This window comes from Pelobates fuscus, chromosome 3 (genome assembly GCF_036172605.1).
Source record: "Pelobates fuscus isolate aPelFus1 chromosome 3, aPelFus1.pri, whole genome shotgun sequence".
Taxonomy (NCBI): domain Eukaryota; kingdom Metazoa; phylum Chordata; class Amphibia; order Anura; family Pelobatidae; genus Pelobates; species Pelobates fuscus.
In genome coordinates, this window is record NC_086319.1 from 196,652,094 (window position 1) to 196,680,026 (window position 27,933).

At 41.3% G+C, this 27,933-nt stretch overlaps 1 protein-coding gene across 4 annotated transcripts in view; it reads left to right on the forward strand.

Annotated features, from left to right (window-relative positions):
* LOC134600992 (protein NDNF-like) overlaps nt 1-25,445 on the forward strand; it is a 35,844-nt gene extending 10,399 nt beyond the window's left edge. For 3 of the 4 annotated variants that reach the window (XM_063445400.1, XM_063445398.1, XM_063445399.1), the window contains 3 exons: nt 3,882-4,088; nt 17,453-17,595; nt 23,599-25,445. In XM_063445400.1, coding sequence (XP_063301470.1) covers nt 3,922-4,088; nt 17,453-17,595; nt 23,599-24,962 — 1,674 coding nt within the window. In that variant the 5' untranslated portion in view covers nt 3,882-3,921 and the 3' untranslated portion in view covers nt 24,963-25,445. The remainder of the gene's footprint in view (nt 1-3,881; nt 4,089-17,452; nt 17,596-23,598) is intronic. The other variant, XM_063445401.1, reaches the window with a different exon arrangement.
* Nucleotides 25,446-27,933: the final 2,488 nt, after the last annotated feature.

Consider the following 27,933-nt stretch of genomic DNA (forward strand, 5'->3'; position numbering starts at 1 on the left):
AACACTGTGTTTTCAGAGAAAATGCAGTGTTTACATTACATCCTAGTGATAACTTCACTGGCCACTCCTCAGATGGCTGTTAGAGATCCTTCCTGGGTCATGGCTGCCTAAAATGCATCCAAACATTCAGTATCTCCTCCCTCTGCATGCAGACACTGAACTTTCCTCATAGAGATTCATTGATTCAATTCATCTCTATGAGGAGATGCTGATTGGCCAGGGCTGTGTTTGAATCATGCTGGCTCTGCCCCTGATCTGCCTCTTTGTTAGTCTCAGCCAATCCTATGGGGAAGCATTGTGATTGGATCAGGCTACCACTTCTGATGATGTCAGCATGCAGATCTACAGCTTCAAGCTTGAATACAGTAAGATGTTGCTATATTTATGGAGGCATGAGGAGTCCAGGGGGGCTAGATGGTGGTTTTAGAATACATGTTTGTGTTCCTGACCCTATAGTGATCCTTTAATGTTTTTTTTCTTTTTTCGCATGTCTCTTTCTTATATGCAATTTCTGGTGGGTAATATTGTCCTTGAAAGACTAAATAGCTTTGTATAATAATGGTCAATTTCATTTGTTAAGATCAAGGGATTTATCCATGAAAATAGTGATTTAACAATTGGTTTGCACATGTTAGGCCATTGGAGCTACTCCCCAACAATTCAACAGATCTGGGTGGGGGTTTCTCTTCCAGTTTTTCTATCACCCTTAAAACTAGCATTCTAGTGGCATTCGTCCCAACAATATCCAAGTTAATTAATACATTCTGAGAATCAACCCATTTTTGGAATAGTAAAATATTTTGCAAAACGCAAGTTAATCGTATTGGAGAATTTTGTTGGCAGCCCACAAACTCCACACTTTAGTAATCAAAGAAATTAAAGGTTTGTGGAAAAACTAATTATACAAAATATGATTAGATAACCAATCAGTTACTGTAGCTGAGTTGGATCATTTATCCAAATCAGGGATTTTAGCCTAAAATATGCAAATCTGTTTTCAATGTACTTCAGTTGGGTGTTTACTGAATAAACCCCTAAGTATCCTGAACAGGCACTGTTAAACTTTTCAAGTTATTCTCATAGTGTGGATTTTGTACAGTGAAAAAATAGCTGTGGGTTTTAAAAGGAAAACACACATGTATGTGTTTTCCAGACATGCTTCCCAGTCCTTCGACTATTCTGGGCATATCTCCACCCAAAATTAATTACAGATGCAAAAAAACAGAACACTTTGACATATTTCACAACTACTGTGGTGTGGGAATCTGAATTATTTCAGAGTAATGTGCGCTCCCAATCCTGATGTATAATGTGTTATAGCTTTCATGGGCTTTTCAATACAGCAATATCAGTCCTGGAATTAAAGCACTAAACAGAGTACCCTGCACCAAGTCTGAGCCTTGAGAGAAATCAGGCTGGCCATTAGACAACCAGAATTCTTAGTTAAAACTTCCTATATATCAATTTTGTTGAAGTTGTGCATGTGACTAATACTGTCTTTCATTCTTGAAGACAGCGCATGCATGGACTGCGGCTTTGCCAATACTTTCTGCACAGGTTTAAACTTATAGCACTGTTTACTCAACCATAAAAAGAGCTGAGTGTAAATTGATAACTTTAATATGGCTGCTCTCAGTTCCTATGTGGAGAGTGGAATTGCTCTTGGGGATAAAATACGTATCCATACGTAAACCCAGGCCTCATTACAGTCCTTATTACAGGGTCCTGTCCCGCCATCCTGATTATGTTTCCTGGTGTCCTGCTTCTAGGAACCTTTCATTGAGCTGGCCTTCCCCATTTCTAAGCAGGACCACCCATTATGGGCATGGTCATTGATGAGCGTTACATCACTGGCGACTTGCTACCTTAGAGCAAGCCGACATGTTTAGATCTCTTACCTCACAATGGTGGCAGGTATGTAAACTCGACTTTGAACAGGAATTACTTTACCCACAACCCAAGACAGGCTGAGAGTAAAGGTGACGGTGTAGGATTTCTGCTTTCACCCCACTGCTCCTTTAAAAACTCTGCCCACCCCCACCTTTCCTATCTTTCTCTAGCTTTGAAATTCACTCAATTTGTCTGTTCAAATCCATCTCTGCTAATATAGCTGTTATCTATTGTCCCTGTGGTTCCCCTAGTCTGTTCCTTGACCATTTTTCTGCTCGGCTTCCCTACTTCCTCTCAAGTAATATTCCTTCCCTAATTCTCAGGGATTTCAACATTCCTATTAACCCATCCATGACCTTAGTAGCTTCCAAACTCCTTTCTATTACCTCCTCACTTGGCCTATCACAGTGAAGTAATACTCCTACACATGTAGCTGGCAATACCCTCAATCTTATTTTTTTCAATGCATGCACTATCTCTAAGCTCCACAACACTCCATTTCCTCTCTCAGGTCACAACCTCTTATCATTTGTTCTTGAAAGACCCCTCACTCAACAGCCTCACCCTAACCCTCTTCAACTCAGAAGGGACCTGAATTCTCTTGACCTCCAGCAACTCTTAGCTGATCTCCATTCCATCCATCCCCACCTTCTCCTGTCCCTCTCTGGCTATTTCCTCCCATAATGCTACCCTTACCGCAGGCCTTCACTCCAGCTACAGAGCAGGAGGTAGCTTTGCTTCTTCTCTCCTCTCGTCCCACAACCTGTCCGCTTGATCCAGTACCTTCCCAGCTTATCAGATCTCTCTCCCCTTGTATTGTACCATCCTTAAAACACATCCTCAACTGCTCTATTTCATCTGGTGTTGTCCCTGTTCCCCTTAAGCATGCTACTGTCATACCCATCCTAAAAAAAAAGCCATCCCGAGACCCGTCTTCCCCTTCCAACTATCGTCCCATATCCCTGCTTCCTTTTTCCTCAAAGCTTCTAGAAAGACTGGTCTTTACTCGTATGACTAACTTCCTAAATTCCAACTTCCTCCTCGATCCTCTTCAATATGGCTTCTGCTCCCTTCACTCAACTGAGACTGCTCTTATTAAAGTTACAAATTACCTAATCACAACTATATCCAAAGACCACTACTCCATCCTAATTTGTCTTGACCTCTCTGATGCCTTTGACACTGTTGAGCATGTCCTCCTTCTCCAAACTCTTCAATCCCTTGGTCTCTGTGACACTGTCCTCTTGTGGTTCTCCTCCAATCTCTCTCAACGTTCATTCAGTGTCTCCTTTTGCAATGACAAATCCTCCTCTTGCCCTGTCTCGGTTGGAGTCCTCCAAGGATCTGTTCATGGTCCCCTTCTGTTCTCTCTTTATACTGCCATAAGGGTTAATAGCACAGAGAGTAAAAAAAAGGGGGACAAAACATTTTTTTAGATACATAAATGAGAAAAGGAAAGTAAAACAAGGACTAGTTAGATAAAAAAAAAAAAAAAAAAAGATGGAAGGTATGTAGAAGAGGATAAAGGTCTTTTGGAAGGTTTGGAAGGTTTGGAAGGCTTCAATAAATAATGTTACTGTTTTTAGGATTTTTTTTATGATGCAAAAATATTCTGCATAATCTTTCATCATCAAAGAAATAAGTTTTCACTTAAAAGATAAAGAGAGAAATTCATCAAGGCAAAAACAGGTGCTATTCTAAGACAAAGTGCTAAATAAAGAGCAATCGCCATGGGAACCAATATTGTTAGAATTATCCACTAACGTATTCAAAATTAATTCTAAATTTGTATTTGATAAGATTTTATGTCTACATATGATGCAATGTTTTAATTTACTTGTGCATTTTGCTTTACTTGTTTAAGTAGCACTAATGATGTGTGGGTGGTTTAATATAAAAGCCTTTTATTTTCTGAATTTAAGCATTGCCATGTTAATCTCTAAACCTATTGCTACTGGTAATAATATTTTTTATGTTTGTTTTAATTCTAGGGTAAATTTGAAGTGCATTATCGTTTAGTAGAACAATATAATGGAAAAGATAATCCTGCTATTAATTTTCTGCATCTGCCCATCATCCAACTATCTTCATGGTCATGTGCTAAGTCAATCAGATGCAAATCACCCAGTCCATATTGTCGGACACCTACCCATTGGACATAGAGTGGATGCATTTCTCCCCAGGGATAAAGCAGCCAGGTAAAGATAGTAAACACATGATTGTACTTGAATTTGGTTGGGGTTCTAGTCAATGAAAAGCAAAGCATGAATTGAGAACCAAATTAAAGGACCACTATAGTGCCAGGAAACCAAACTTGTTTTCCTGGCACTATAGAATCTTTAGGTCCCCCCCCTCCTCCCCCACTCTCAGGGTCCCACTCCTGCTGGGCTGAAGGGGTTAAAATCCCTTCAGCCACTTACCTGAAGGTAGTCTCCTCCATCTGCCGACGTCAGCGCTGAATGCGCATGCGCGGCAAGACCTGCGTGTGCATTCAAACCGCCCATAGGAAAACATTTCTCAATGCTTTCCTATGGACGTCCAGCATCTTCTCATTGTGATTTTCACAGTGAGAAGCGCGGAAGCGCCTCTAGCGGCTGTCAGTGAGACAGCCACTAGAGGCTGGATTAACCCTCAATGAAATGTTTTGTTTTCAGCTGCAGGGTTAACACTAGAGGGACCTGGCACCCAGACCACTTCATTGAGCTGAAGTGGCCTGGGTGAAAATAGTGGCTTAACAGTCAGAAAAAACATTGTTGGAAATTATATATAATTTTCATACATCTTCCTGTAAGTAACTCTTTCTAACAAATGGTATATATTTCTTGTCATATTATTTGCGGAAATGTAAATCTCTCGATTCTAACCAAAGTGCAAATATCAAAACAAAAAAAGTGTCTCTGGCTCAAAATGTTGTAATAAGATGCAAAAATATTAAATCACCTAAAGTGCCAGTGCATGAAATTAAGTGCACTGTGTAACGGATTACCTGGCACCCCAACTAGGTACCTCCGTTGAAGGATGCTCCTAGCGCATCCTGAGGACTCCAAGCACTGCAGCAGACACCATAACCACCGTAGACTCCTCCAGAGTGCAATGCAGGAACAAGCTCTTACAAGGTAGTATGACAAGCATAGCAATCCCTTGTAGCAGCTTCCCCCAATAAGAGACGGCACTCCAAATTGAGGGTGAAGTAGAACTGACTGTACTGGCCCATACAGCCTCTTTTATTCACATTCTACAAACATAGTACTGCCCACAGGGTTTTGAAGAACAACCAATAAACATGTACAATACACTCAGACACTCCCACACAAAATCCTCCCCTCTGCCTGTGATACAATTACCTTACACAATGGGTTAATATAATTATCACAGGCAGGAAAATACACAGTTTTACACAATATTCATAACTTTAAAAGTATGCATCACATTCACATAACTTACATTTTCAGAATCAGCATACTCCAAATACCAACATACGTCAAAATCATACAAATTGGTCCAGTGGGTCAAAAGTTAGATCAACGTCCTTTGTGACCAAATGAAGCATGGCTTTTCTGCCCCAAACCAGTTCCACAGAGTCTTCTATCCTGGAGACAATTGGGAAGTAATCCAATTATCTCCAAGGACAGAGGCAAAACTCCATTAGCCACATGGTAGCAAAATACAATAAAATACATAAAAATATATAACTGTGCAGCTACCGCATAAAACAGGTACATTCAACATATCCCCAGATAGCTTAGATCTGAGCGCACATTATTACTGAATGGCGCTCAGATCACATACATACAGTTCAATTGCCATGGAGCCAAAGTCTTTCACATAGTCTTTCGTTATACGAATGGGCTTCATGGCATAGCTATCTGGGGTAACACTGCTCACATAGGGAAAGTACCGAATGACCCGGGTTTTGGGTCTTTGCAAGGGAAAATCAAGTATTTCAGCATGGGGCCATAGTCACAGGGCAGGAGGCTGGCAATCAGTCTTCTCCAATGCCCAGTTTCGCCACACACTGTTACCTAAAGAGACAGTAAACACTCATGGAAACAAATAATGACATAAATAAAACGGATGCCGAAAGGCAGTTGTGAATGATATAATTAACTCCTGAGGAAGTCATACTAGATAAAACGTGTCAAGCTACTTCAGATAATTTCTCTCACTTTGTCAGTTGGTTGCCTGCATTATAAGCCTCCTATAGCTACACCCGGGACCTCCTTTGTCAAAGATTTGGTGGACCAACAGCTTAGCACGTTGGTGGACCAATCCAGAGGTATAAGAACCCTTGCAGCCAAAGTTCAGTTAGCATAAATAATTGTTGTGCTTTATTTTTGTGAGTGGTATTACTGTGTTATTTTAATATTCTTGATTTAGATATGACTACACAAGCTTAGAGGATATGTCAACATCACAGTTACTTTAGGTAACTTCTCGAATACGTTGGATCTGTGAAGCTAGCATGTGCTAAAGACAGTTTTGTCCTCCAGACTGTATTTTGTATTAACAGAAACTAACTCTTTCTGTCCTTATATCACCTTGATATGGGAAGGGCACATATGATGACTAATACTACCAATAAAAAAGAGACTGTCTGAGACAGATCACCGTATTTTTCAGAAAAAAAAAATCTTGGCTACTGTAACAAACAACCAGCTTATTTACCTGGAGATGAAAGGGTTTAGATTTTTATCTTTGCTACTTTGATCTGGAGAATGTTTGAATATTTGCTAACTTTATCTCAGTAAGGAGTGTAGACATTTGTGAAGTCATATAGAGGAAGTGCTTGCTGAGACATATTTTGGGCTACTGTACATGTATATTTTATTTCCCCTCACATAGTTGCCTATGTGACATTGTACCATATGGAATAATGGAACAGTGCTTTAATTTTCAGTCATCAAGGGAGTAGTTGAGTTTTGGAAGTATGGAACCAACTCACCCCCTTCTGCATTTACATTATCCGTATTAGTGAATTACTAATGAAGGAGATGAATATCTTTGAAGGACCATGCATTATTTTTCATGACCAGTTAGATATCAGAGGACTTAGGGAGCGGTTATGTAAAACATGCAATGAAATTCCTTAATACATATTGATGGCTTCTTTAAATATTTACAACAAAAAAAAACCCCAAAGAAAATAGTTACTTGCGCACTATCCCTATGCACATTTAAATAACTGGAGGTTTTTAGTATTACTCCAGTGGCCACTTGAGCGTAAGCTCACCTGCCATATCAAGGCAAACTTCCTGGGTGAGTCCTACACTAACAATTCACCTTGCTTCTTTCTGCTTCAGGAAAAAAGTCTTAAATGAGACAGAGGTGTATTTTTTTTTATAAAACCCTTCATACTTATTAACCCTTATTAGGGAAGACATGGGTTGGGCGGCAGCATTGTAACATGGCAGGTGAACTTACACTCAAGTGGCCACTGTGATACTATTAACTTCCAGTTATTTAAAAGTGCATAAGGATTTGGGATAATACACATGTAACCAGTGGTGTATCCTGATTTTGTGCTGCCATAGGCATGACAAAACTCAGGCACCGCCATGGCCGGACTGGGAAAAAAATTAGGCCCAGGCATTTTTCAATCAGAGTGGCCCCCTAAGAAGGGGGCAGGGCCAGAGAGGGTGTGCTTTGTCATCACTAATGACAAGCACGCCCCCTCTCAAAGTGAGCATGTTAGTTCAATGCGCAGAGCCCCGCTGAAGAGCTCTGGCATTAGAAAAAGGCCCTGAATTTGTTCTGCGCAGCGCAAGCAATTTTAATAACATGTTTGCGTTGTGTTTGCTTTTAAATTGTCTCTGGTGTCTCCACAAGTGGGATACCAGAGGACAAAAGGGCCAGGAAAGTGTATGGTGCATATGTTTGGAGCTTGCTTGTGGGATTGCGTGTGTGTAGAGTGTGGTGTGGTATTGTGTAAATAGGTCAATTTCATTTGTGTTTGTGGTGTAATATGCTGGGGCTGTAGAGAGTGTGTGTATAGGGGGCATAGTGCTATAGGGGATGTAGCGAGTGTGTGCATACGGGCTGTAGTGTGTGTATAGGTGACGTAGTGTGTGTATGGGGTTGTAGAGAGGGTGTGTTTAGAGAATGTTGTATGTGTTTGCTGACAAGGAATGTTGTGTGTGTGTAGGTGGTGCAGTGTGTGTGTGTAGGAGATCTACTGTGTAAAGGACCTAGAGTGTGTATAGGAGATTTTGTGTGTGTGTGTGTAGAGGATTAAGAGTGCATATAGGGTAAGGGATCTAGCGTGTATCTGGAGCGTAATGTGTGTAGTGGTGCAGTGTGAGGGGTGCTGTAGTGTGTGTATGTAAGAGGGGTGCTGTGTGTGAGGGTGTTTTTATCTGCCGTCACATTCTAGGTTTCTAATTTTCTTTGTCTGTTAACTCACTGAGGGTTATTTTATATATTATAAATATATGTGTGTGTGTGTGCTGTATATGTGTGGGAGTGTGCTGTGTATGTGAGCGAGGGTGCTGTGTGTGAGTGAGGGTGCTGTGTGTGTCTGGGGGTGCACTGTATGTCTGGGGGTGCGCTGTGTGTGTTTGGGTGCTGTGTGTGTCTGGGGGTGCACTGTGTGTCTGGGGGTGCGCTGTGTGTCTAGATGCGCTGTGTGTCTGGGTGCGGTGTGTGTCTGGGGTTGCTGTGTGTGTTTGGGTGCTGTGTGTGTCTGGGTGCTGTGTGTGTCTGGGGGTGCTGTGTATGCCTGGGTGCTGTGTGTGTTTGGGTGCTGTGTTTTGTCTGGGGGTGCTGCGTGTGTGAGTGTGAATGTATTTTTTATTTAAGTTTAAATATATATTTTTTATTAATAAAAAAAAAAAGTTATACCCCCCCCCTTCTTACCTTACCTTGTTAGCCTGGGAGGGGGGGGGGGGGGAGGCGTTCTGCCTGGGGGTGGGTAGCCGTTCTGCCTGGGGGTGGGGTGCCGTTCTGCCATCCTTCCATGGTGGTCCAGTGGTGAAAGTGAACTCTAGCCTGCAGGCTAGAGTTCACTCTCGCGAGATCTGAGCGTTGCCACGGGTGTGTCTGTGTGTGAGTTGGAATGCATTGTATGTTTCTGTGTGTGTGTGGGGATGCATTATGTATGTGTGTAATGTAAAATAGAGGGTTTGTAGGGTAGGATAGGGACTGAGAGGGGAGCAGCTCTTTATTTTTATTTTTTTTAAATCATAGTGCTCTCCCCTCCTGTCAATTATTGATTTCCCCTTCCCTCTTGTCCCTCCATGTTCTCCCCTTCTGTTCCTTAGTGCTCTCCCTTGGCCCCCTGTCCCTCTGCAGTCCCCCCTTGGTCCCCCCCTCTGCAGTCCCCCCTCTCCCCCTTAGTGGTCCTCCCCCTCCCAAACCCGTTAGTGGTCCTCCCTCTCCCAAACCCCTTAGTAGACCTTCCCCTCCTACCCCCACCCACTTAGTGGTAATCCCCCCCCCCAGTGGTCATTACCCTCTTCCCCCCCCTTAGTGGTCCTTACCCTCCTCCCCTCTCCTTAGTGGTCCTCCCTCCTTACCCCTCTTTGGTGGACCTTCCCCCCCTTAGTGGTCCTCCCTCTCCCAAACCCCTTAGTGGTCCTTACTCCCCCCCCCTCCCCTGCCCTAGTGGTCCTTACTCCCCCCCTCCCCTAGTTGTCCTTACTCCCCCCTCCCCTCGTGGTCCTTACCCCCCCTCCACTAGTGGTCCTTACTCCCCCCCTTTCCCTAATGGTCCTTACTCCCCCCTCCACTAGTGGTCCTTACCCCCCCTTCTCTAGTGGTCCTTACTCCCCCCTCCCCTAGTGGTCCTTACTCCCCCCTCCCCTCCCCTAATGGTCCTACTCCTCCCCCCTCCCCTAATGGTCCTTACTCCCCCCCTCCCCTAATGGTCATTACTCCTCCCCCTCCCCTAATGGTCCTTACTCCTCCCCCTCCCCTAATGGTTCTTACCTCCACCCCCCTTCCCCTCTTGGTTCTTACCCCCCCTCCCCTCTCCTCTTTCCCCTCTTGGTTCTTACCCTCCTCCCTGCCTATGTAGCTTGGCCGGGCGGCGTGGAACGCGGGACAGGAACCTCTGTTTCCTGTACCCGGCCGCCGGTGGACTGAAGGGAAGTGCTCACTCAGTGCCAGACACTCAAACCCGGCCACCCTCTTACAGCAGTGCTGCACCGCCTGGGGCTTGCTAAAGTGCTCAGGTGGCGCATCATGAGGAGCCGCAGCGGGGACTCCGGGCACAGGGATCCGGCGCCCCCTGCTAAGGTGCGCCCTAGGTGGCTGCCTAGGTCGCCTTACAGGTAGCGCCGGCCCACACACTAACACACTCTCTAACAGACACACACACACTAACACCCTCACTAACAGACACACACACACACTAATAGACACACAGATAGTAACACACTCACTAACAGACACACACACATACTAACAGACACACACATAGTAACACACTCCCTAACAGACACACACAAACACACACACACACTCACTAACAGACACAAAATAAAAAAAAAATTCAATCCCCCCAGCCTCCCTACTTTTGGGAGTGCTGGGTTAGATTCTCGTTTTTTCTGGGGTCCAGTGGGGCTGTTGGGTGGCCGTCCGGTCACTGCAGTCGGCGAGGGAGCACCGATCCTTCTGTTCAGCTAACTCGCACGCTACGTAGTGATGCCAGGCCGGAGTGACGTCATATTCCGGCTCCGGCATCACTGCGGTGCGCGCAAGGGAGCTGACCAGGATTATCAGTGCTCCCTCGCCGCCTGCCCTGAAAGTGCCGCTGCCAGGGCAATTGGGGGCGGCTTTTTTTGCCATCCCCCAGAAAGTGCTGCCCAAGGCAAATGCCTTGTCAGCCTCACGGTAAATACACCCCTGCATGTAACTATTTTCTTTATTTTTTGTTGTTGTAGTAGTGGGAGTTTGAGCGAAGGACTTATTTTTGTATCTTTTTTAATTAAATAATATTCTCCAACACGCACAAATAAATGACCGCACAGAAACCTTGCAGAAATCACAGGTACGGTCAACCTAAAGATTAAATGTATCTATAAATATGGTCCATTTATTGAGTTACCAGTAAAATTGAGTCCCAATTGTCCTTTTTAGAAAGACAGGAAGTAATAGAGCATCCAGCAAGTGCAATTTGGAGCTAATCTGTGCAGAGAGACATTAACCCTTATTGCAGGAGTGAATGGAAATAAACATACTCTCCACGTTCAGTCAGTAATACATGGCCCTGTAGGGCTGGGCCATGAAACGTGATACCTAGATCCACTGGGACAATTTTGAAGTTCTCAGGTATATGGTTATACTTCGATTCATTATTAATTATAATAATAATAATAGACTTGCAGATTTTTATGTTCACTTTGCAAAAACAGAACATGGCTATTCACTAAAGTGAGAATTGTCAGGCAGTCCAAGTGAAATTTAAAGTTAATTTCACATTTTAGACCAAAATAGCCCAACTGAAACAATGGCTAAATTTTGTCAACTATTCTAGCAATCTACTTTTCCTGTACGAGAAGATACCTCCCACCTTGTGTCATATTACCTTACGAGAATGTAAGTTTGTTTGAGCAGGACACTCAACTGCCTCTGTTCCTGTGCATCCAGCTCATCTTGTTGCAAATACATGTATGTATTTGGTCCAGTCCACCTATTTTACAGAGCTGCAAAAATTGCTGTCACTGTATAAATAATAAAAATTGTTATACTTAGAGTGGGGGTGTGGCCTGTGGAGGGGCATTACTGTAAAACTCTGCTATACACTCAGATACAATGACAATACAGAGCAGATCGGGGGTGAGGCCAGCATCGGCAGACCCGCACGGTGCTGGAAATAAGGTGAGTTTTTACCTTTTATAAGAGGTCTAAGAGGGGGCAAGCTACCTAAATGGTGGGTTACACACTATAGGGTCAGGATTATATGTTTGTGTTCCTGACCCTAGAGTGTTTCTTTAAAGATGTTACAGTGGATGTGGCCAGGTGGCATGGCTGTTTTGAGGAATTTAGGTGAATGACTAGTAATATCTCCAGCTAAAAAGGTAATTTTGCATCAGAACAATGTATCCTATTGACACATACTGATTTCTAAACACATTTTTTGCATTTGAAAGACATATTACTGTGAATATTATTGTTAAATATTATTGTTGTCGACGACTGTTATACACTCAGACACACCAACAGCTTCTAGAAAAGAGGGTCCAAAATAGGAACTGTCTCTCCTAAATATGGACTTTTGAGAGGTATGCATTAGAAATGCAAAAATATATTCCTAATAGTTTTATTCTATGAAGAGGTATAGCATTACAGGGCCCTATGCGTGCCCCATGGCTTGACTGAGAACCTTAACAGAATACCAATTGCACCCCTGATGGTGGCCATGATTGTTAATAGCACTTTTACATTAACTTATAAAGTGCTGGCAATGTACAGATAGATTGATACCGGAGAAACTGACGGAAGCCAAGCACAGAGAGATGGACACAGGTTTCTTCAGGAAGGAAGAGATTCTTTATTCTGTTCACCGATCGGGACTCAGAGGGACTAATGTCACCAAAATACAGCAAGTTCTGAGCCCCGGACAATAGTGCAGGCTCCTTATATAGGCACATAACTCCTCCCATATTAAGCTCCACCCGCACATTCTCTTGACCAATCAATACAAATAAGAATTAACTTCCTGCTTGACCGCATGGCCTGTCCAGCACAATGGAGGAGGGGAATACTATATCCTGTATTCTTGCACATGCTCCGTACACTACTGATCGTATCTTGCCTCGTGCAACCAACTGATCGATACGTCAGCATATGCACGTACACATGCCACGTGGTAATCTCGGCCTACTAAATTTATTTTTACCGAGATTCCACCACAAGATCAACAATAATGAGTCATACTTGTGCAAATCACTTATACGTTTTTATCTTGACAATACAGAAAAATGTACCAATTGTCAGTTATTATCAATAATTTTGAAGTAAATGTGGCATACAAAACATTACAATGATTCTTGATAAAAATAATAATAATAGCCAAAGAACAGCTTGTTTTGTACACTTTGTTTTATAGAGAAAATGTGGTGACTCCATAATGTTAATGATTAAATGGTTTGCAGATCAGGGATGTATCAGGGAAAAGTTTTCACTTCTTATTTCCAATGAATGAGTGTAAACAAACAGTGATTAACTGAGTTTTGACCATAATTGTCATCACTTGTCATCAAATTTATTTTCTTTTATTAGGGGAATTATTGTGGGGATATCAGTCGTCTGTAATTATGCACGGTTGGCCAGTGATGGTACTCAGCTTATCTAATGGTCTTCACACAATGGTTCTAAGAATCTAAGCCATTCAGAGCTGCATAAACAGAACGAGCTGATGGATCTCCTGGCACATGGCTTTTAGCTCTGCCGTATTTCTTCTGAAATAGTCACTGTATTATTTAACCCTAAGTGTAAACAGTGCAGTATAAAGTAGCAGAGTTTCTCTTGTGAGAATGTGCTTTTCTCTCCATTGCGCACCTTTAATGGTATTGTTGTTTGCCAGCATGGCAAACTGCAGGCACGAACATTATTAGGCACAGACTGACTAGGCCTGGGGGTGTGTATACATTTTTTGGAACAGTTTGACAATTTACTTCTGTCTTCTTGAGCATCTACAGATGCATCCTCAACATCCATTCCTCTCCAGCAGGGCTTTGCAGGACATTGCTCATTGGCTAAAAGTGACAGCTGAGCTTTATTTTAGAGACATCCAGCTTCTCCTTCAGGAAAAAACTTGATGGGGTGCATGAACTTCGGGGACCCAGGTAAGTTGTCAAACGGTACTAAAATGGTTTGACTTCTTCCAGTGGGAACTAAGCACTAGGGCACACATGGCACCATACATACTACAGCAGGTTGTAGTGGTTATAGTGCTTAGACTATTTCTTTAATTTGCATTTAAAGACTCAATTTTTTACATTGACACATTGCTGTCGATATATTCATTTTTGGGGGGTTTTCTTTCACCAGTTCCTGCACCAACCCAATCTGCACCCTTGCTTGTATCAAAGCGAAAGATTTATCAAACTGATCTGAACAGTGTCCTTTCTTGTTGGTCTCTAATCTGTTTGCATTTATCATATTGTTCTAAAAATAGTTCAGCTTTTCCCCATCTTCACAGGAAAGTTAAGAAAAGACTGCCAAAATTTGAGTTCAGCAAAAAGGGAAAGTTAAGCAGAACATTTTCTGTTGTGTCGCTAATTTGATGCCACTTAAGGTGTAAAAGAAGCAACAGAAAAAAACAGATCTTCGCCAAATAAAATAAATTACACTGAATAAATAAATTTAAAAAAACAACATATTCTTTGTGACACTTTGACAAATTCTCACCAATATCATTTTCAGTTATGGTGTATTTAGCTCCTGGGCATTAATTGACCACTTAATTCACCTAAAGCACTTCATCTAAAGTAAGCCAAGTGGTCTGAGTGCAGTGGCCCTGTAGTTTTAACCTTGCGATGTAAAGCATTGCAGTTTTGTAGACGGCCATTAGAGGCGCTTCCTGTTCCTCACTTGAGGGAAACACGGTCACGTGACCAAATGCAGCTTATCAGAATGCATTGAATTCAATGTTTTCCTATGGGAAGCATTTGAATGGACGTGCTCAGTGCTTCCGCACACATCATCCCCGATGCTGCTCTGAGGAATATTGGAGTGGATGATAGCCAGAGAAGCAACACCTCCACCATGTTGTTACTAGAGGCGGTGCAGGCAACAGCACTGATCAAGTAAAACCTTTTTAAAATCATTTTTAATGCATACAAAGGGTGAGCTGAATCTAATTAGGGACTGTGGCACTCTATTATTTACCGCTCGGGGTTAGGCCCCTTATATGTTGCCCACTCAGTCCTTTTTTTGACTCCAGGACTCAAAAAAACTTAGCGGCTGATTACTACCTAGACGAATGGAGTGATTTGGGTATCTTTATACAAGAGGGATTCCTGTCAGTATGACTTCATTTCTTCTAATAAAGATTTATTATTTTTTCTACTTTACCAACCAGGGGAGTTTAGTACACCCCATGTGGGCACACCCTCAGCCGAGTTTGATTTTGTAGTTGGACCTTCGCTCTCCTCTCCAAACACCTTGAGCTTTGGAATTTCTCTATTGTCTGTCAGTGTATCCGTCTGTGCTTGTGTCAGTATGTCTGTCTGTGTATGTCAGTATGTCTGTCATTGTATGTCTTTTGTGTATGTGTGTTAGTATGTCTGGCAGGGGGCAGGGTCCAGGGTCCAGGGGCCCAAAGCAAATAGTTGCCCAGGGTCCGGTCAATATTAAAGACGGCCCTGAATGTAATGTCTAAAAGCAGAAACTTGGCTTTGTGAGTGCCATCATTACTGAACATTATTTCAGTAATCCGAAGAAGAAAAAGTTTACCAGTCCATGCCTAACCTTTAGAAAATGAATGTCACTAAAATAGTCTCATGTAAAGTGTGGAACTGCACCTCACAAAATGTTTCCAATATATTATATATATATACCGGTAGTCATGGGAAAAAGAAAGTACACCCTCTTTGAATTCTATGGGTTTATCAAAAATAAAGCCAGAATGGAGAAGCCATGTGTGACGATTACTGCTTCCATAGGAATAAATAGGCTAAGTAGGAGACAGTTGCTGGTAATCAGAAGCTCTCTATTAATTACTCATCAGCAAGTGTGACCACCTCTATAAAAGGATGTTTTTGCAGTTTGTTGGTGTGGAGCATTCAGGTGTGTGAGAACACAATGCCAAGGAGGAAAGACATCAGTGATGATCTTAGAGAATCAATTGTTGCTGCCCATCAAACTGGGAAGGATTATAAAGCCATTTCCAAACAATTCTACAGTCAGAAAGATTATTGGATTAGAAAACAGTCTGTGCAAATAAGATACATTGTAAATTACCTTTTAGTTCCCATGACTGTATGTTTATTTCCTGTTTGTATATTGTTAAACTGCTATAAATGATACATCATCATATGTGGACATTCCAAGTTTGGAAACTAAATACATGGAAATGTTCCAAGCATTCTCCTTTAAAGAACCACTGAAGTCACCCAGACCAATCCATCTCAGTAAAGTGGTCTTGATGCAGTCTACTTATAACCGTGGAATGTAAAACACTGCATTTTTACAGAAACTTTTTCCATTGCAGGGTTGACTTCTAGTCTTGCAGACAGCCACAAGAAGTGCTTCTGCGTTATATGAGCTTTTGATTGGCTCAGCGCTGTGTTTTGCTGTGCATCCGCACTACCCTGCCAATGTTTCTCTATGGGGAAACAATGGATTGGCTGAGTTCATTATTCTTGATAATCTCAGCCAAGAAGGTACAGCAGCATGATGGAGACTGGTGTTGTGAATGATGAAAGGTAAGTATATGTCAACCCTTTTAAACCCTCATAGGCATGGGGGGAGGACCTACATAAGTAGAATTAAACTCTAGCTTTAGAGTTTGTATTCCTAATGCTATAGCATACCTTCCAAGGATCCCTATTTAGAGACAGTCCCTGTTTTGGGTCCAAAACCCTCTTTTCTAGGAGCTGCTGGTGTGTCTGAGTGTATAACAGTAGTTGAATAAAATAATATTCAACAATAATATTCACAGTAATATGTATTTTTAAAATGCAAAAAACGTGTTTAGAAATCAGTATGTTTCAATAGGATACATTGTTCTCATGCAAAATTACCTTTTAGCTGGAGATATTATTAGTCATTCACCTAAATTCCTCAAAACAGCCATGCCACCTGGCCATATCCACTGTAACATCTTTAAAGGAACACTCTAGGGTCAGGAACACAAACATATAATCCTGACTGTATAGTGTGTAACCCACCATTTAGGTAGCTTGCCCCATCTTAGACCTCTTATAAAAGGTAAAAACTCACCTTATTTCCAGCACTGCAAGGGTCTGCCGAGGCTGGCCCTGCCCCCGATCTGCCTTCTTTGTGACATCATCAAAATTGCCGATTTTTTTTAACAATCCAATGCATTCCAATAGGGAAAGCATTGGATTGGCTGAAATTGGCAAGTATGCAGGATGGGGGTGGGGCCAAATGCCATCTTAGCCAATCAGAACCTCCATTTAGAGATGCATTGAAACTTCAGCATCCATGCAGAGCGTAGCTGTAGTTGTTCTGGTGACTATAGTGTCCCTTTAATTTTAAAGTGTCCCTCTTTGTTCATTTTCAATTTTTGGAGCAATGCTATTATGTTTGTTTTATTGCTTAAAAGGCATGGCAAGCCTATGAATTTTTTTTTTTTTTTCTGCAAATGCATAAATCATCTTTGAGAATTCCTAGGCAGCATGGGCATTAGAACTGCAATAAAACTGGTATTTCCACAGAATGCGACAGTCATTGCTTTTAAATTTAAATCCATATTAATTGACTTTGTATTTTGTTTGTTCTGTGTACTGACAATTCTATACATATCCTGGTCAAATATATTATTATGTCAGATATTTTTCTACAAATTGTTATATACACATAATCAAAGTAATCTTCCTGCAAATATATTTAATTTCCTTCTATTTGTGTTTGCACCTCTGTCCCATTTCTGCAGGTATTACATTGCTTTGAATGAAAGTCGTAGTGCTGTGACCATTAAAGTGATCCCCTGTGAGTCACCATTATATTGGGCTTTGTACGTTCTAGACAAAAATGACGACTTATCTCCATTAGAAGATGGTTTTAAAGATCTTGGTGGTAAATATATCGCTATTATTTATGCTGACTCTCACAACCATCATGCAGTTTAGAGATTAAGTTTGTTTTGAATTATATATTTGAGAAAATGTCAGTATTATTGGTGTTAGCGAAGTTTAGAGGGACACTCTATGTACACCATGCCTGGCTCTATTCTACTCTGTTCTGTCCAATCTTTACAGCAATGCTGATGCTGAAGTTTAAATTTATATTGGCCTACCAACACATACAAACTTTGGACATTATTCATTGTCTGAGAGAGTTCTGCAGTAGTTATGGTGCTTAGACTATCCCTTTTAGGCAACATTGCAAACACCTAACACACTTGCTGAAATGCCTTATATGTATCCTCTTTTTTTTTTTTTCACCTAACATGCTTGCTAAAATGCTTTATGTCAAGCATGGCAAACTTGCGGCCCGCAATGAATATGTTTGTGGCCCTCATACCCTGGGGCCGCTTTGTGCTGTGGCTGCAACCAGCCGCAAGACAGGAAAGAGCTTTCCTCTCTGATCCTGCCTTCTCTCTCATGGCCGCAAGAGGGCAGAGTGTCTGTCTGTCTGCAGAGCAGGCCAGCCACTCCCCCTTCCCTCCTGCTCGCATGGCCAGAGGAGCGTCTGGCCTGCTTGCAGAATAGAGCTGGAACTGGAGGACAGGCGGCTCATCTTAAGGAAGGAGAAGAAGGGCTTGAGGGACCTTCCTGTGTAGTGTGTTAAATTGGGGAGGGGGGCTGTGTATTAATTTGAGGGAGGGGGCACTGTATTAATTTGGGGGAGGGGGCTAGTATATTAAATTGGGGGAAGAAGTGGGGCAGTGTATTAGAGTGGTGGGAGGAGGCTATGTATTACATTGGGGGAGCGAGGGGGCACTGTATTAATTTGGGGGAGGGGGCCAGTGTATGAAAGTGGGGAGGGGGCACAATGTATTAATTTGAAGGAGGGAAGGTGTAGTATCTTCATTCGGGGGATTGAGGGGGCAGTGTATTAAATTGGGGGAGGTATTAGAGTGGTGGGGGGGGCAGTGTGTTAAATTGGGGGGAAGGCAGTGTATTAAATTGGGGGAAGAAGTGGGGCAGTGTATTAGAGTGGTGGGAGGAGGCTATGTAATACATTGGGGGAGCGAGGGGGCACTGTATTAATTTGGGGGAGGGGGCCAGTGTATGAAAGTGGGGTGGGGGCACAATGTATTAATTTGAAGGAGGGAAGGTGTAGTATCTTCATTCGGGGGATTGAGGGGGCAGTGTATTAAATTGGGGGAGGTATTAGAGTGGTGGGGGGGGCAGTGTGTTAAATTGGGGGGAAGGCAGTGTATTAAATTGGGGGAAGAAGTGGGGCAGTGTATTAGTGGTGGGAGGGGGGCACTGTGTTAGATTGGGGGGAAGGAGGGCAGTGTATCCAATTAGAGTGGAGAAAGAAGGGGCAGTGTATTAGATTGGGTGAATGGGGGAAGTGTATAAGAGTGAAGGGAGGTAGGGCAGTGTATTGGATTTGGGGGCAGTGTATTAAAATGGGGGCAGGAGGCAGTGTATTGGGTCTGCATGGATCGCTCCCCATGGAGCGGCTTTTTGCCACACATGCACAATAGCCTCCCAATGCTTTCCTACGGGAATGCATTGGACTGGCTGAAATCATCAAGTTTGATGATCTCAGTAAAAGTGAAGAACACAATAATAGGAGTTCAAAATCAACAAGATAATATTATTTGTTTTTTTACAGCTGTGCAACAGCATAAATTACCATTTCAGTCCCATTACCAAACTTTTCTTAATATGTCAAGGTAGTTGGACTGAAACGTTGGTTATATGGAAATGCACCTCTCCTTAAAATAAATTTGCTCTTTTGTTTACTTTGAAGCCCTACGAGCGTGAGGACGTCCAGTGACAGTTAGGCAGCTTTTGTTATATTGTACTTTTTTTTAAAATAAACCTACGTTTCTATGGAAACTGAAGTTTTTGTTTTTTTGAGGCCCATATAAACTTAACCCCTTAAAGAACGTCTGGAATAAAAGGGAATCATGACATGTCACACATGTCATGTGTCCTTAAGGGGTTAAACCTTGTTTATTTGGCCAGTGTTAGCCATTAAATTTGACATGCTTGCTTTATGTATATCCTCTTTTTTTCATTTTACAAAAAGTGCAGATTTTAATAGCAACTGGAACTTTTAGAAACTAACCTTGTTGCACACCCCAGCTGTCAATCAGACAACATGGCGTTTTACTTCCTGGTAGTTTAGCTCACTGGAGCTACATTGCCCACAGCACCTGCTTTGTAAATATATCTCAGTAAGCTGCATTGTGATTAAATAGCCACAGAAAGTCTGAGCTTGTGAAGATGGGGAGGTCTTGCAAAAGCTTCAAACAAGTGATCTGCAGTTTTTGTAAGCTGTATTTAGATATACTATCAATGATGAAATGCGTAATGAAATGTTTATGTGTTTGTAATGGGAGTATATCTACTTAACAGTGTTTGTTTTTTGTATTTGTCAGTGGAGTGTTCCTTTAACTGGATTTTACTAAATACAGTAGAACAAGTTCTAAACTGTATTTATAGCAGCATAACCCCTTCATGCTACCATTCATGTACACACGACTGCCAGGTTATGCAGCCATACCCTGCAATTGTGTATACACACTTTTAACCATTGCAAATGACATCCATTTATCACAAGCAAATTTTTTTTGCAATGACTGTCCAGACTAATATATATAATATAACCAAGAGGCTGACCTCAACCGGAATATGCATACATTATAGGGTGCTGCTGGGGCCAATTCATACAACATCCAGCGCATTCACTTATTCACTAAACTGCAATTTCAAGTCTCACATAATGTAATAGTTTTATTTAAAAACACCTCACCTAGGCAAAAAATAATAGTGGTTGGTTACAGTATATGATCATACATTGCATAATGACACACAGTCACCATATCACACTCAACCAGGGGCGTATTAGCCGCGAGGCAAACAAGGCATTTGCCTTGGGCGGCATTTTCCAGGGGGCGGCAAAAAAAGCCGCCCCCAAACGCCCAGGGCAAATGCCTTGTTAGCCTTGCGGCTAACTGACATGCTGTGCGGGCGGGCGGTCTGCTGGGCGGCCGGCGAGGGAGCACTTCCTCTGAGCTGTCTGCTCAGCTCCCTCGCGCGCCACACAGTGAGGCTGGGAGCCGGAATATGATGTCATATTCCGGCTCCGCCTCCCAGCCTCACTGTGCGGCGCGCGAGGGAGCTGAGCAGACAGCTCAGAGGAAGTGCTCCCTCGCCCGCCCGCCAGCACTGCCCAGCAGCCACTGGACCACCAGGGAGAGAGGGAACCCCCCCCCCACAGCATTCCCAAAGGTAAGGAGGCTGGGGGGGGGGGGTAAATTAAAAAATAAATAAAATAAATGTGTTAAATATGTGAGTGAGTGAGTATGTGTGTATGTCTGTTAGTGTGTCTGTGTGTGTATGTTAGTGTGTGTGTATGTCTGTTAGTGTGTGTCTGTTAGTGTGTGTGTGTATGTATGTATGTATGTTAGTGTGTGTGTATGTCTGTTAGTGTGTGTCTGTTAGTGTGTGTGTGTATGTATGTATGTATGTTAGTGTGTGTGTGTGTGTGAATGTCAGTGTGTCTGTGTATGTCTGTTAGTGTGTCTGTGTATGTCTGTTAGTGTGTGTGTGTGTGTGTATGTCTGTTAGTGTGTGTGTGTGTATGTGTATGTCTGTTAGTGTGTGTGTGTGTGTATGTCTGTTAGTGTGTGTGTGTATGTCTGTTAGTGTGTGTGTGTGTATGTCTGTTAGTGTTAGTGTGTGTGTGTATGTCTGTTAGTGTGTGTCTGTTAGTGTGTGTGTGTGTCTGTTAGTGTGAGTGTGTGTGTGTGTATCTGCTAGTGTGAGTGTGTGTGTGTCTGTTAGTGAGTGTGTGTCTGTTAGTGAGTGTGAGTGTGTCTGTAAGTGTGGGTGTTTGTTAGCGAGTGTGTGTTTCTGTTAGCTAGTGTATGCGTATCTTTAAGTGAATATGTGTGTGTGTATTTAGAAGGCGGGGCGGGGGAAGGGTGGGGGTGGTGCGGCCGGGGGGAAGGGTTGGATGGGGGTGGCGCCGGCGGGAGGGGGGCGCCTGAGTTTTGTCCTGCCTAGGGCAGCACAAAACCAGGATACACCACTGCACTCAACCATCAAACACAGTCACCCTTTCACAGTCACAATGCCAGAGTCACCTCAACCTTCTCACCCATCACATGTAGTCAATCTCTCACAGACACGCCTCACTCAATCAACACACAGTCACCCCTCACACACAAACAGCCCAGTCTTGCCGTAAAAACAACAAACACATAAAGACCACAGGAAGCCCTACCATTCACACAAAACAATGCAAGCAGCTCTCTCAAAAGCATGTACTCCCAGACACAGAGATAAAAAAAACACACACAGACACACATATGCATTACAGGCACAGTCACAAATACATGTTCACAAAGATATACACTAATAGACCAGCCGCATAAAGGCTACCCTAGGGGCAGGCAACCTTCAGCACTCCAGATGTTGTAGACTACATCTCCCCTGAGGCTTTGCCAGCATTATGGCTGTAAGAGCATTATAGGAGACATAGTCCATAACATCTGTCATGTCAAGTGTGTATATCTACGCATGTATGAGAGTGTATATATGTGTGCATGCATCAGTGTGTGTGTCGTCCAAAGTGGCAACATGGCTGCAATGTGAGGGCGATATGGTATGTGAAATGTCATGTTAATGTGACAAAATAAAATATACGGTGATATATATATATATATATATATATATATATATATATATATATCTATAAACAATACATTGTCAAGCCATAAGACTTGCTTTTCCCTCAGAAAGTTTGAATTTGCATTGATGTTACTACTGTAAGGGACTCTGGGTGGGTATATGCAAATTAGTTTATCAATAAAACTACTTTTTGCCTCATTATTCCATTTTAAACATGGATTCCTTAAGGTTATATGTGCTGTATACAACAGCTTTGAAACACAACTCGATGCAAAGAAATGCAAAGCCAGTTAACCACTCATGGAAAGCTGTTTTGTTCTTAATGCAACTCATCATCGATCGCTCATCCACAGTGATTTCAATTAATTTAACTTTGAGAGCTGTATTGAGATAATCTGTCATTCTGGGGCCAGACTGATACATGGGTCTCCCTGGTGGAAGAAATGATTTAACCTTGCTCACACCACATTGCTGTCAATGGAAATTTAAGAAAAGAATCTCACTTTGAGAATGTCATGTAGCTCATCTGTCAGCCACTAAAAATAGCCCCAGTTTACAGAGTGGATCCCCAGGTATTCCTGGGATTTAATCCTGCTCACACCAATTTTGCAGCATTGATGGATTTAAATCTCAATTTAATGTGCCGATTGGAGCACTGCATGCAGCTAATCTTTTAGCATGGGGACACTAACTCTAGCCCCATCTGACCATGAGGAGTCCCAGGTAATATTAATTTGATATTTCTAAATCTCCATTGTTTGCTTAAAATCTGTAGCTTTTGTAGGGACTAGTAAAATAATTTACAGCCAGTTATTATTTCCTATGAATGCACTGAGCATATCTAATCGTGAGTGGTTGGATTCATGAATAAAATGTAATCTGTAAATTAACAGAAGCTACAGCTTTATTAATTCTGTACAATCTCTCCAATAAAGCAGTATAAAGGTTTATAGCTGCTGAAGGTTGTGTCTATGATTATCATTGTAACAATAATGGTCTCCATAAACATATGAAACTCCTTGCTTTAAAACCAGGAAATGAGGATTTGTAAATTAATTAAATAGATTAAATAGATTCAAACAGAAGTAGTATATAAGAGTTGATGTGTCAACAGTCAGAATATCTTTTGCAGTCTGTTAGTGATCAGATTTTTATAAAGAAAGCAAAACACCCACTTGTGAAATTCTAATGAGATAAGATAACATTGTGGTAATGTTGGAAAGGAATGAGATAATGTTTTACACTTTCCTGTTTCCCTTAGGATATCATGCTGAACAACAACAGCATCGACATGTTGGCCCTAGGAGATTGTTTTCCTTTCAGGGAAATGGGGAGGAATCTTTTCCTACAATCATGACCGTAGAGGGATTTTACTTTATTGATTTTGTTTCACTAGAATCTGATACAAACTTCCAGGTATTTGTCTGGGATAATAGAAACCAGGCTAACCCATGGCCACAGCTCCCATCAGATCCACGTGTCGATATTGGTTTTGTGGAGGACAACAAGGTTCAGCTTTCTTGGAAACCTAGTCTAGGACCTTCTGACACTGGGACCTTTGAATATTGTGTGTTTGTAAATAAGCACTATAACTTCAAAACTCTGTGTGCCACAGAATTTAACTTGAAGAGACAGTTGGACTGGAATGAACAAGATGACCAGCTAAGTAATTTTGTAAATATAGCCAAGAAAACATCCAGAAACCATGCTCATACTTCCCACAAAATCAAGAAGAATATGAAAGGTTCATCTGAATGGAATGTCAATAATGATCTTTGGTCCTCCAAAGTTTTATTGGGAGGACAGAAAGTGTGCGTTGGGAGCGGGACAAATGCCACCATTTCTGGATTGAAACCACGGACTCTTTACTACTTGGATGTGTTTGCAGTAAATCCAAAGTATGGTACAAGTGTTGCTTATACTGGAACTTTTACAGAGACTAAACCCAAACACAAATCACACATTCCAAAAGTCCCTAGTGATGAGATAATGAACATTTTTCTCAAAAGTCGTGGTGTTAAGATATTGAATTTGGACCCTCCAGCACATGGCTACAAATGGCTCTATGTTCATTCTTGTCTCCATAAGGTCCACCTGCAGATCACTTCCAATAGAAATACTTTGGTATCCCAAAGTCTCCAGGGGGCTCATAATTTCAAGCTCAGTGTCAATTCAAACAAGTACACCATCACCTTAAAATCCAGTAGAGGTGGACCAGGCTTGGTAAAGCTTTTTACAACTAGTACACCCAATCGCTTGCCTTTCCCAAACTTGCCACCTGACATCAACCTTTCTGTCTCTAACAGATCCTGCTCATCAGCCACAGTAACATGGGCTGGGACTGGGTCAGGGACCAAGGTCTGTATCTTTGTCAGGCATCTAGAGCAGAATTTAGATCTGAAGCTTATTCACAAACACCAAAATAGCTGTCTTAGCACCAGTGCTCGGTCTAGAGCTGAAAAAGTGTTCTGTAGACAGGGGGGCCCTGAGACCCTGACAGAAGAACACATTACCGATCTTAAGCCAGGAAAAGCCTATCTCATAGATTTATACTTCCTAGGTCAATATAACAGCACCATCAAATTCCCTAGTCATGTTGTGAGAACTCAGGAGCACTGCACCTAAAAATGTCTGAACAACACGAACACTATACTCTAAAACACATTGTATGCAAAACAAAAGAATAAAAAAATGCATTCATGATATTATTCAAATATAACGTGTCAAGGAGGAGAAGAACACTCAGTAATTATAGGAGGTGAACGCATGCTTTAACATTTTAATCAAAGGAACTGACACCATGTACTGAATACTGTAAGGTAGAACCCAAGGCAATAAAAGAGAATTGGAGGTGGTGCAATGAATGGTATTATCACAGTTTTCATAAATGTTGTGAGTGAGGTGAGTTCTAATGATTTATTACTTTACTTGTGTTTTATATATAATATATGTTAAATAATTATGTTAAAATGCTTATCTTTTTTTTGGCAATTTTATATAATTGCCTTGCATGAAAGATCATGCCTGTTAATTAACCAGCAGATATGCATATGCCCAGGACTGGAATTTCAGGTGTGTCCTAATATATTTGGCAACTTCTAAAAGGAATTAATAAACCACAGCAAGAGGTATAAAAAAAAATACCATTTAGGACGGCATGTTTGGGGCATTAGTAGTACTGGACCACCATTTAGTCACATATCCTGTCATTCTTTTTTATTTTATTTTTTTATTTATTCCTGATCTCGGTATAAAAAAAAACAAAAAAGTCCACATTGATCTCACAAAAATGTAATAAGACAGGTCACAACGGATGTATATATATATATATCTTAAAAGATGTGCATGCATATAAATTAGATATATCTATATGTAAAATATATTATTTAAAACAATATGTACAATGTTTATAATGTTCCCTTTTAAACTGGATTGGGGAATGAATGTCGAGGCTGTTAACATATATAAGGAACTTGTGATGTTTTATTATGGATATAATGACATCAGAATATGACCTAATAATTAATATTAATAGTAATAATGACCTAAATACAAGTCACAGTTTAGCTTGATCACCACACATAGGTCTTGATTTAATGATTTTGGATACCGGTAATTTTAAAATGATTTAATATTCTTGGTAAACTTAATACTTTGAAAAATATTTTACTATTTTGATATTTTATCTTATATGGATATAAATTTTATATATGATAATTTAACATTTTACAAAATTATTTTAAAAGTGTATCTAAAAATATTAAATATCTTTAGATATTACAAACTTTAAATAGTTTTCATAATAGTTAATCATCAACAAGTGTAGCCAAATAATACGAAATCATTTGGAAAGCTTATTCAACATTATTAAATCGAGGCCATATTGAAATCGACACAAATATAATACACATACCTCCTCCTTTTTAGGATTTTCAGAATCACTGATCATGCTGAATATGGGGAACAAGGAAAACTATATTTTCTGATTTCCATAGAGACTGCAGACATTGGATATCCTGCCAATGCATGCACTGCAACTGTGCATTTAGAAAAAAAGAATATGGCACCAATCAATTTTAAGAGGCTAACTCTAATCTTGCCAATAAAAGCCCAGGCTCTACATTCCATGGTATTTTATTTTTTTAAATCGGGATGTAGAAGAGTGGACTCAAAGACACTGAATCCACAATTCCTTATATAACCATGATTGATATTAGCTATTAAATAGTATAGAATATATATTTTATTATACTTTCTGTTATCATTCCTATATTTTTGTAATGTACATAAACATGTTTACCATTGTTAATGTTTTTTTATACATAAGCCAAAATAAATAAAATTATTTTTGCCATTACAAATAAGCGTTTGTTTTGTAATACTACATTGTGTACTGTACATAACAGCTAAATACCATCATGATAGACATTTGTTTTGCAATGATCTTACAAAAAACCTTTGCACATTAGTTTACAAAGGAAAGCATAACAAAGCTATCCTGTGCTAGCACTATGAACTCTGCTACCTAATGGATGCTGCCTACTAGACTTGGAGATTTGTTTCTGGATGAACTGCAATCAGGCTAAAATTCTTAGGGTAACCAACTTGCACAAGACGAACATGTATGTTCAGTTGGTGATTTGGTGTACCGTTCCTTCTATATGAAAAGAAGGGTAATGGAATGGAAAAATATATATTTTTTTTTTTTTTAGTGGGGCAAATGAGGGACAGGATGTCTACCCGATCATGTGGGCTTGTATCTCCTGTGCAATCAAGAGGTGGAAAAATAATATTGATGGTTAGGGGATAGTCACTAAGAGTTGATTTCATTCACAGATAAAGTAACAACTGACCATTAGGAAAGTAGTGGGGAAAGGGGGGGAGGGGGGGTTTGAGGAGAGGAGCAGTAAAACAGTCTATGCTTCCCAGCAGGATTCTTCCAGAAACATTGACTGTTTTACATTTTACTATGAATTCCTGACAAATCTCACTTTTGTAATAACCCTGATAGTGTCACTATGTATCATTGCAAGTATTTGAATTTATTGGAGTTATGTGCAAAAGCATGGAGGTATATGTTGTTTAAGTGTGTGTGCACGTATGGCTTGTGTATGGTGTCATGCATGGGGAATGCTGTTTAGGAGTGTAGCATTGGTGTATGTGTATTAATGCAAGTATAGTGTCTAATGGCAGTGTTTTTGTAGTGTCAGCTTGTGTGTAAATGCACAATAGGTGGGTACATGCATGGAATGTCAGCTTCTGTGTGTGTTTAAATATATTAATGGAATTTGCCTGTACTCCATGACTCCCAACATGTCTGTTCCATTCTTTGTCTCTCTATCCACATTTCCGCCTATCTATTTTCATCTATATCTTTCCTGTTTGTCTGTTAACCACACTTCTCTCACTGGTGTCTCTCACCCACCCTTTGGTAGAACTGTACCTGTCACTCTATGTCAGGGCTCCGCGGGCAGCGGTGAGGGGAGGCTGCAATCCTCTCGCAGCACTCACCCTCGGTCCGTCGCCGCCCGCGGTCCCCTCTCCCCTTACCGTTAAGCGAGCGGCGTCCTCTCCTCCTGACACGCCGCTCGCGTCC